Source organism: Plasmodium cynomolgi, chromosome 12 (genome assembly GCF_000321355.1).
Source record: "Plasmodium cynomolgi strain B DNA, chromosome 12, whole genome shotgun sequence".
Taxonomy (NCBI): Eukaryota; Apicomplexa; class Aconoidasida; order Haemosporida; family Plasmodiidae; genus Plasmodium; species Plasmodium cynomolgi.
In genome coordinates, this window is record NC_020405.1 from 959,244 (window position 1) to 970,371 (window position 11,128).

Consider the following 11,128-nt stretch of genomic DNA (forward strand, 5'->3'; position numbering starts at 1 on the left):
TCCCATCCTGTGGTCATTGTCACAGCTGCCTACCTCGTTGTTCATGCCGTAGTTGTTGCCACAGTCAGCCACCCCCCCCTTGGAGGAGTTCTTCACATAGGCAGTGAAATTTTTATTCACATTATCCAAATAGGAACAGAAAAGCAGCTGCCTATGCACACTATGCTTGTCCAAAAACTCATAATTAATTTTGAGTGTCTCATCTGCAATAGCTTCCCAGTAATGCCACACTGTCTTTGGAATCCTCACCTTTAAATTCACCTTACCGTTACTCTTCTGAGGTATGTTACAACGTAAGTAAGCAAATCCTTGATCATACAAATTTCTCAAATTGATGTCATGTGATTCAGATGTATTATATACCTCATGTAGTGTGTACTTCTTTGCTTGTATGAGTAGGTTGTCTCCCCAATCGACAAGGAATTCACACTCGAGTGTGAAGAGATCTCGCAATACCATTCCTCCAAGCTTATTAAAGGTTATTTTTATAAAGCAAAAATTTTTGGAGTAATTTTCATCAGGAAATCCATTATTCGGGTAAATACCTGAAATTTCAAAATAGGGTTCGTCTAGCTCATTCTTCACTGTTGGGAGGATAATGTTGTTATCGTCGAGGATTAAAATATCTAATTCAAAACACTGGTTGGCTCCTCCTGCTTTATTCTTTCTCGGTTTGGTGACAACGTTTTCCTCGTAGTACTTGAGCTCGTCATTTACAAAATCGGTTGCCTTTTTGATTAGCTCTTGGTTGTACAGCGTCAGCGTTCGATCCAGCACCGCCTGCTCGCTGTTATTCTCCATGTTGAGGATGCGCGCGTCGAAGATGCTGGGGGGGGGGAACAAAAAGGGCACACAGGTGAGGACGTGCACAGGTGAGGACGTGCACAGGTGAAGATATGCACAGGTGAAGGCATGCACAGGTGAAGACGTGCACAGGTGAAGACGTGCACATATTGGCCACACTGATGATGACATATGTTGACCACACTGATGCGGGCATTTGCTGGCCACTCCCCGGGGGCCTCTAACTGGAGAAGAGAGTCCACGCCGAGGGAGGCACAAATCTCCCTTCGCTCCGCCTGCTTACTCGTTACGAACTGAGTTGTAGTAGTGCAACTCGGGGATACCCAGTCTCCACATGACCTCCTTCCAGCAGTCTGCAACGGGGGGGAAGGGAAAGGAAAGGAAAGAAAAGTGAAGTAAAGTGAAGTAAAGTAAAATAAAGTAAAGTGTGGGTACGGGGTTACGGGACTGCGCACCCAGCTCTGCGAGCTGCACCGCTAGCTACGCTTCTAACCGCGACGCTAACTGAGCCTCCCTTACTTGTATTCCTCTGGTAGTGCTCCGTGGCGAACTTCTGCTTGAGGATGTGGCGGCCACACGCGCGGCACAGCGTGCGCTCGCTCTGGCGGTAGTAAAAGTCGATTCGAATGTCGCCGATGAACTGATCCCCACGAGTGACGGTCCGAACCTTAATGATATCCGTGCTGGGGAACTCCCACAGTCTCTCGAAAAGCTCATCCACAAGCAACACGGTCTTAAACCCTGTCACTCGTTGATTAATCGGACGAATATTTTTATACAACTCGCTCGGTACGTCCTCCATCTTGTATGTCTTCCAGTTCGCACCACTCTTCAACACAGTCAGGTCCTTCAGCATGTCCTTTATTTCCTTGTAATTTAAACACGAGTAATTATTAGCCTTTTTTTGTATAGCCAAATTTTTATACATAAAGTTATTTGGATTGTCCTTCAATATTCCACCATACGTCTTTATCATATCTTGATTGTTTTTGTTTAAATGGCTTCTCCTTCTCCTCTTTACCTTCTCCTTTCCTTCCATTTTCTGATGCCCTTTATTTTTATACTTTATTTTTCCATCCATGCCTCCTATGCTATCTAGGGCCAATCCCATGGTACTGTTATCATTGGTCGATGCCGAGGTGTTCAAACCTCCTGCCGCACTTCCCCCTATGTCATTCGTACCTTCTATACCTCCAAAGCTGCTCTTTCCCCCATCTGTGTCAATACAAGGGGTAGGGGTAGTGGTCGCCGTCGTTGTCATCGTCATCCTCAACCCATGCTGCTCATGCTGATTATTTTCCAATGACCGTTCATCCTTTATATCTACCATCATCATTCCGTGGTGGTGGTACTCGCTATGCTCACCACTGTTGTTGTGATCTCCTATAATATGCACCCCTCCTCCTGCTGCTGCTCCTCCTCTTGCAGCTTTCCTCCTTCCCATTTCGTCAACGTCGTAATGGTAACTCTCATCATTACCATCGTTCACTTCTCCCTTGATGTAAAACTGGCCTACGTTCATGTGATCGTTGTGGTAGATTCCGCTGTGGGCATTTGCACTGTTGCTGTTCATCATGCTGCTGTTCATCATGCCGTTGTTCATCATGCTGCTGTTCATCACGCTGCTGTTCATCATGCTGCTGTTCACCATGCTGTTGTTCATCATGCTGCTGTTCACCATGCTGTTGTTCATCATGCTGCTGCTTATGTCTCCCCGCATCATATGGGGGTGAAGTCTCATGGCTTCCATGTCCTCGAAGTCTTCTCCCTCCTCTCCTCCTCTGTTGTAGAAGCGCTGCATCGGTGGGTACATGCCCTGTCCCGCCATCATCATCTGCTGCTGCAATTGCATCTGCTGCATTTGCTGCATCTGTTGCATCTCCTGCATCTGCTGCGTCTGCTGCGTCTGCTGCGTCTGCTGCTGCTCTTGGTGACTCTTTCTTCGCTTTCCACTCATGCACGCCTCCTTCGTAGGGTACGCATCGTCATTAATAAAATATTTATTGCTATACTTTTGCTCAAAATTACGGTAGCTGAATTTCTCCCCATTGGCTCCCTTCCTCCTCAGGGAGTACCCGTTGGCGGCATTGCCATGTGCTCCTCCTCCAGCTGCTGCTGCTGCTGCGGCGGCGGCTGCTCCTCGACCTCTTCCTCGACCTGAATGCACACCGCTACCCCTTCCTCGTCTGTTCGTATGACCAGATGATGTGCCTCCACGACCACTACCACTGCCTCTCATTCTTCTTCTTTCTCCTCCATGTGTTGTGGTACCACTTGTGGTTGTTGTTGTCGCTCCCGCGTTGGCATCTCCTGCTGCTCCAACGCGCCGACCATCTGCTCCCACATCAACATTTCTTCCTTTGTGCCTTCGCGTGGGTTCTGTACCTATGAGTCCACTCGAACCGGCTACATGCAACATGCCTCCTCTACCGGCACCACTCTCTTCTTCCTCCTCATAGCCCTGCTTGAAGTACTTGCCGATATCTTCCAACTCCCCTTGGGTATACCCTTCGTTGTAATGATGGACCAGTCGGTGCCCCCTTCCACGGTAATGAGGTGACAACACAACATCGCCAAATTTCTCCCTCAAATGGAGCAACACTCCCCTGAGGCAGTTAATATACTCCGTTTTAACTACTTTATTTTTGAGGATGCTATCGAAGCATGTCACCAGGGTGTTATTTTCAATAAAGAAGTGGAAGATGGGGCTTATTGGGATGCACTCGAGCAGATCCTCGCTGTCCTGATTGAGCAGCTGCTGAGGGGTGCACTTTTCTGTGCTCGATTGGTTGGCTTGATTGGCTTCGTTCGTTTCGTTCGCTTCGTCTGCTTCGTTCGCTACACCTGCTTTGTTCGCTTCGTCTGCTTCGTTCGCTTCGTCTGCTTCGTTCGCTTCGTCTGCTTCGTTCGCTTCGTCTGCTTCGTTCGCTTCGTCCCCTTTGTCCGCTTCGCCTGATCCGTCCGCTTCTTCCACTTTTGGGGCAGCATCCTCTTTGGGCTCCTCCTTCGCGCAGGTTTCTCCATTTTGGTCGCGTGCCTCTTTCGCATCGTTCGTATCATTCGCATCGTTCCCCCGCTGCGCCACTTCCGCTTTGGATTCTGCTTCCCCCCGGCGCTTCCACTCATTGGTGCTAACGATGGACGTGAGGAAGGTCTCGTAGTTGAAGCTCAGATTCGGTGACATGCGCTTCGCCTTCAATTTAAGCCTCTTCTTGTTTACAATCTTGAAATATCTGAAGTAGCTAGCCACAGTGACGCTACCCAAATTTTTAAAAAAATAATTGCAATAAAGCTCATACGTTAAATCATCATCACTTAGGTACTTACACAGATGCACGTTGTTGTCACTGCAGAGTTTTATTTTAGTTTCCTTCGCCATTATTTTGTGTATCTCCCTTCTGCTGCTATCCCTTTCAGCTTTGTATATGCACTCATCATCCGATTTGATTCCTCTCACAATGTCGTGAAGGAACGCTTCGTCTGAGAAGTCTTCCATTGCGCTGTTGTTAATCATGTAGTGGTTCTTTGTGCTGGTGGAGATTGTATTTGCATCCCCGGTGTGCCGCATCGACGAAGAGTTCCTATACCTATGGGTTACGTTGCTACCACCCCGGGTACTACTACCACTGATGCGCATTATTCCTAGTGAGGTATTATGCAGTCTACTGGTCGTTGTGGTGGTACCTCTGTTTAATCCTGCTCCTCTACCTCTCCCTCTTCCTCTTCCTACACCTCCAACTGTCCTTCTCCTATCATCAGTATTTAGTCTCTTCCTTCCACGAGTTCCCTTCGTTTTACTATTAACTACTGTAAGTACTCCTTTTCTTCTCTTTCTCCTCCTTCTCTTTACATTCTTGTTCAGGTTATAGTTCTCCTCATCGTCTTCTTCGTTCGTTACTCCCATCATCAAAACCATGTCGCTTTCTTCCTCCTCCCTTCCTCCTCCTCTGACTCCTCCTCTGACTCCTCCTCTGACTCCCCCCCTCGCACAGGGAAAGGAACTCACAGCCGCCACTGCTGAGTCTCCATTTGGACTCAACTTTCCCACCATTTGATAGTAGCTTCTTCTTCCCTCACCTTTTGCAGCTTTACCAGCGATACCTGCCGCAGCGGGTATCACCAAGAAAGAAGACCCACTTACACGTTTTCGCATATTCAACTTCAACCACAGCTTCCTATTTCCATAATAGTTGCTCCTAAAGGAGATATAATTTCTTCGAATGCTGGAATTAAAATTATATTCTTTTTTTACAAATGAGAAGGACGTATTGAAAAAATGGTAATTCTTTGGTTTGGCTTGATTGTTGGTGGGGGGAGGAAGGACACGGCTCGCGGTGTAATTGGGGGTACCGCTAATGCTGTAGTTTAAGCCTATGTTGGTGCCGATGCTGGTACCGATGTTGCTGCCAATGCTGGTGCCGATGCTGGCCCCCAGGGTGGTCCCTATGCCGCTGCCGCGACGGCTCCTCCGACGACTGCCCCGGAGGCTGCCCAAACGACTACCGCGCCGAGTGCCCCGGTAGCTGCTGCGGTGACTGCTGCGGAGACTCCTACGGCGGCTGTTGCAGCTCCGCATGGTGTGCTCCTCTCTTCCGGTGGCGGCGATGGAATCGATGCCACTCTCGCTCTTCTTCTTCCTTCCCCTTCTCGCTACCTTGGTAATCCCCTTGTTTAACTTGCGATAGTCGCTGAGGTTCATTCCCTGGTAGTACCCCCTGCCCATCTGCGTCTGTACTGATGCGCCGGGCTCCTCCATTCGGTCACCCCCCACTCGGACATCCCCCATCCCGCTTCCACCATTCGTGCTGTACATACCATTGTGGTAATAACCGTTTGGCTCGTTAAAGTGGGCCCCACTATGCATGGCCCCACCATTGTGAACGCTGTTACCTGCACCGTCGTTGGTGCTACCCATCATGGGGAAGGCGCTGTTCGTAGCTCTCTGATTGTTAAACCGTTGCCATTTTTTCGCGCCATCTTCTTCGGCCTCATGTCCCTCCATTTCCTCCTCCCCCATTTGATTAAACTCGCTATTTAAAAAAACTTGGCTGCTACTATGTTCGGGATGCAATGGTCCATAATAACTGACATCCTTGCTCGTCGCCGTGGTGGAGGTCGTAGTCGTAGTCGACGTTGCGTTCGTGTTGATAATGTTGTTACCATTTGTCATGCTCATTATTTTATCTTTCCCATAGGAGGGAATAACTCCTCCTGAAACTCGATTCTCAAAATATTTGTTCGATGAGTGATGGTAGTTCATGTTGCTTCTCTGAATTCTACACTTGCTTGTGTTGTCATCACCGTTGCTGCCATCGTTCAATAAGGTTGCACCCCTGGGGGAGGTGGCGTTATTCATCGAATAAAATTCTTCTTCCTTCTCGTTGGCATCCTTGCCATGGCCGCCACTTCCATGGTCGCCACTTCCATGGTCGCCACTTCCATGATCGCCACTTCCTTGACCGTCACTTCCTTGACCGCCACTCCCATGATCGCCACTTCCTTGACTGCCACTCCCATACGCGCGGCTCTCGAACTCACCGCCGCCATACTCAGCACCGCCATACCCATTGCTGTACCCATTGCCATACTTCCTGTAGTAGTTAAGATACTCTAGAACCGCTGGGGGGATGTCACTGTTGTTGCCTCCTCTCTTTTCAAAATCGATTAGATTCGCTGAGTTGTCGCTACCGATAAAGTCTGCATCGTAAGGGGCGTTACTACTTCCATTCGCTGTGTTCGCATCTGTGATATTTGCAAAATGAGAAAACTGATTATTCATGTGAGTGCCATTCTGACAGTCCATCTGATCTGAGTACACTCCATTTGGTGATTCCAAGGAGACCTCCTGGACTTCGCCATTCGTTTCATCCTCGGTGTCTTTGACCACGTTGCCATCCATTCCATTAGGGGCGTTGCTCGAGGGGCAATTGTTGTTACTCTCTTCCTGCGAGTTGCCAATCCCGTCTGTGTTGCCAACCACGCCTGTGTTGCCACTGTCACCGTTAGGGTTTCCTCCGTTTTGACTGTACATGTAATTATGGACGAGGTGCTGATAGTTGCTGCCGTTGTTAGCTGCAGCACTGGGGTCGACGGAGCCGTTTATTAGGGTGTCCTCCGGGCAGTTGGCGCTGGAGCTGCCGCTCCCGTTGGCCATGCCGCTCACACTGGTTACGTTGCTCATGACCGGCTTGCCCACGCTTCCGTAGGTGCTGGCTACTTTTACAGTGTCGTTGTCGCCTTCTGCCCTATGAGGAGCAGCGCTCTCATCATTCACGTACTCGCGATAGGGATTTATTGTTTGACTAAAGTTGTAACAGTTGATGGAGCTTTCATTGTCCCTCGCCTCCTTCACGTTAGAGTCGTTGTATGTCGTGTTGGGTGATTGCACTTCGCTCATGTATGCATTGTATGATGTATTTTCCATTTTTTTTTGTTGGCACAAATGGTGGCTCGTGAGCCCATTATTCTTCCTGTACGAGCATATACGAGTGCCTGGGGGAATATATACCTTTGCACGCGACCCACTACGTTCGCGTAGCGCTCCCGAAATTATTTCGTTTGCTTTGCTAGGTGAGCCCCTTCGCACCGTGCAAAAGGGGGGCTAAGGCAAAGCTATGTAATCTGATATGGGTGAATTTCCTCCTCTTCGCTTCTTCCTCACCCCTGGAGCGGCGTGCCGACGATGCTCCTCCGACGATGCTCCTCCGACGATACTTCTCCGAGGATACTTCTCCGAGGATACTCCTCCGACTCTACTTCTAACAAGCCGGAGAAATGGACGCACGAGAACGCTCGCTCCTTTCTGGGCTTCAACTTAGCCGCTCGTTAGGTTGTCCTCGTGAAAGGATAGGAAAAGAAGAGTTGCAAAATATTGCAAAAAATTGAAAAAATTGCAAAAATTGCCAAAAAAATTGCAAAAAAAACGTGCCAAAAAAAGATGTTGCCCCTAGATTCCTCCTCTCTCTCTTACTTCGACGAGGGGCAGGGGGTACACTACATGTGAAGATTTGCACGCATACATGCAAGCACGTATGGGTATGCAAACAAGTGTAGGCACGCAAACAACTATGGATATGCAAACACGTACAGGTATGCAAACACGTATAGGTATGCAAACACATATAGGTATGCAAAACGCGCATGTACGACCGCACCTATGTATGTACATGCTCGCGTGCAAACGCGGTGCGGTTAAAAAGGGGGCGAAGCAACCCAGTATTTATCCAATCAGACGGGGGAAAACACTGGCGCTGTCGGCTAGTAAGCTACAAAGTGGTATCAAATGGGATGCGCAAAAAAAAAAAAAAAAAAAAAATAAATATAAACATAAACATAAGCATAAATGTAAATATAAGCATATATATAAGCATAAATGTAACTAAAAAAGTGGGGCAAATAAATGCGGAAAAAAGGTACCGCGCGCATATATATGTGCATATATGCATACACTATATACGTACGAATATGCTGGTGCGCGCGAGAGCCGAAAGATACGTGGGGGCAAGGTTTAAAAACACAAGAGCTGCGTTTCGTTTGGTGAAGTCATCACAATTAAAAATAACTAAAAAGTGGGGAACGAACACACGGTGCTGCGTTGCATAGGTCCGCACCGGGCCGCGCGCGCGCAAACACGATGGTAACCACATGCACATGCAAAGCATGCATTGCGCTTGTAGGTATATGAATACTGTGCGCATAAGTACGCGTATAAAAATTCTCTTGATTATATGCATCTATTTACATATCAAATCGTACTAAAAAGGCTGGCAAAAAAAAAAGTTTTCCTCTTCTTTGTGCTCTCACGTGGAGTTGCTCTGCCTCCTCAGTCCTGCGCGGGGCACGAAAAAGGGTGGCGTGTGGCACTCACAGTGGAGGCACTAACAGTGGAGGTACTAACAGTGGAAGTACTAACAGTGAATGTACTAACAGTGGAAGCTCGCCCAACGAAAGTGCGCACTATTACGAGCGCACCAAGGCATACAAAGTGGGGTAATGAATGTGGACAATGAACACAGGCTAGTCAACGTAGGCGAATCAACGTAGATGAGACAACGTAGACGAGTCAACGTAGACGAGTTAAAGTAGACGAGTCAACAAAAAACAGAATGAACAATCAAATCAGAGTAAAAACAGTATGAACAGCATATGCAGAAAAAAAAAAAAAAAAAAGCTAGCTGTTCAGCACTTGAAAGGACAAAATAAAAAATGCTTGGAAAAAAAAATAAAATAATAAATAATCAAAAAAATAAAGAGTTGGACAAATTCCCTAAAATGTAACTTTAAAAAATTAAAAAAGGGTAGATATGAATATGTACATAATAAGTAATAAACACGATGTATATATATTTATCTACTTTTAAACGATTAGGGGAAAAAGCAAAGAAAAGAAAAAAAATCCTGATGACAAATGAAAATGAGAATGAAAAAAAAAAAAAAATTACATATTTTATTTATTACTTGTTTTTCTTTTTCTTCTTTGCGAAAAAGAAAAAAAAAAAGAATACGCAATAAAATACGTGCAATACAAAAAGAGACGATACGCAACGAAAGGCGCGAAACGAAAGGCGCGAAACGAAAGGCGCGAAACGAAAGGCGCGAAACGAAAGACGCGAAATAAAAGACGCGAAACGAAAGACGCGAAATGAAACGCAGATTTAGAGGCTACTGCAGGTGCAGCAAGGAATAGCATACCGACTGCTTATATGCCCACTCGTGCTTATGCCCACTCTTGCTTATGTCCACTCGTGCTTGCAATAATGAGTTGGCGCGGGGTACACTATGCAATGAGCGTATGCATATGGACGCACGGCATATGGTCGCGTGAAAACAGATGCAACAGTTGATGCTAAGATAACGTATTCATAATCGCATGGAAGGTGGAAAGGAAAAAAAAAATAAAAAAACACTTTGCTATATATCATAAAATAAACGCATCTTTGTTTTACAATATTTCTATATCACAGCTGGCAAAACAAGTTTGAAAAAAAAAAAAAAAAGTGCCATTAAGGGTGAACATATGAAATGAAAAATAAATGAAAAAAAAAAAAAAAAACGAACGCGACATAAATAAAAATACAATACGCTTTACATGTTGCACTAAAGAAAAAAAATGGAACGCATATATGCATATAAGTACGCGCGATGGCAAAACGCGATTCAAAGAAGAAAAAAAGTTGAAAATGTAAAAAGACCGGCCTCGCAAAAGCAACATGTACTATTATACAGCGCAGAGCGACGCAGGGAAGGAAAGCAATGATGTATATCGCATGAAAAAAGGTTTTAAAAAAAGGCAATGCCTATCACGTGGTGAAAAAAAAAAAAAAATGCTGCAAAAAGTGTCACCATAGAAAAGAATAAAAATAGGTAAGCGTAAATAAAATCAACATAAATTAAAATTAAAATTAAAAAAAAAAAAAAACGCACTTTCGTGTGAGGGAACCATGCATTTCGACCCCAATCAAGCACTGCCTTGTCCGCACCGACAGGCCATGCAAAAAAAAAGAGGAAGAAAAAGAGGTGCCAACTAATAGCGATCAAGTAGATAGGTTACGAAGAACTAACGCCTGTCTTATGCGCGCATGACTGCACGCACAAATGTGAGCCAGGCGGACGTGCAAATGGTAAGCCAGTTGCGCTGCGTAACAACGCTCTCGCCGCAGTGGGACTCTCCCCACTTTGCCGTTTTCGCGCCGCACACAGGTGTTCAGTTCATGTGCATGGGACTCAGCGTCGCATCCTGCACGAGCCGCCAAATGCTCTTATTCGGCTTGCGCAGCTGCGTCTGCAATTGGCAAGGAGTGCACCAACATACACGTGAGTGAATAATGTATAATACGTATGTACGTACGTTGGCTCAAGGTGATCAGCACGGTGATGTCAGCGGCACAGCGGTGACAACAGCGTGTCGGCGATACCAACGTGGCCGTGATAACGACGCAGGAGTGAATGACATATATGGGAGCATACGCTCAGCAGGGGGAAAATGACTACTCCGCTGAAAAATGGGGGGAGTAGAATGTGGCGACTCGCGTGAAAAGAGAGTTGCGCTACAGTAGCGCGACAGTAGCGAGAAGGTTACACGATAAAGCGGGTGAGAGGGCGATGTATACGTCCTCGTACGCGACAACGAGTGTTTGTATTGTGCGAACCGCTTATGCAAGTCTCCACACGCACGAGGGGAATGCCAAATGGATGAATAAATGCGTTTGCGCCTATGGCCGTTGGTACTATGTACGTATGTACATATGGATCACGCAGAAAAAAAAAAAAAAAAAAGCTCTACAGGATGCATATGTTACATTTTCATGAGTTCATGTGAACATTA

At 46.5% G+C, this 11,128-nt stretch overlaps 1 protein-coding gene across 1 annotated transcript in view; it reads right to left on the minus strand.

Annotated features, from left to right (window-relative positions):
- PCYB_123300 (hypothetical protein) overlaps window positions 1-7,228 on the minus strand; it is a gene marked incomplete at its 3' end in the record, with an annotated part of 8,090 nt that extends 862 nt beyond the window's left edge. The window contains exons 1-6 of the mRNA XM_004223663.1: window positions 4,946-7,228; window positions 4,840-4,905; window positions 3,235-4,720; window positions 1,324-2,913; window positions 1,088-1,157; window positions 34-826 (exon numbers count right to left, since the gene is read on the minus strand). Of these exons, the coding sequence (XP_004223711.1) occupies window positions 34-826; window positions 1,088-1,157; window positions 1,324-2,913; window positions 3,235-4,720 (3,939 nt within the window). The 5' untranslated portion in view covers window positions 4,840-4,905; window positions 4,946-7,228. The remainder of the gene's footprint in view (window positions 1-33; window positions 827-1,087; window positions 1,158-1,323; window positions 2,914-3,234; window positions 4,721-4,839; window positions 4,906-4,945) is intronic.
- Between the last annotated feature and the right edge of the window lie 3,900 nt (window positions 7,229-11,128).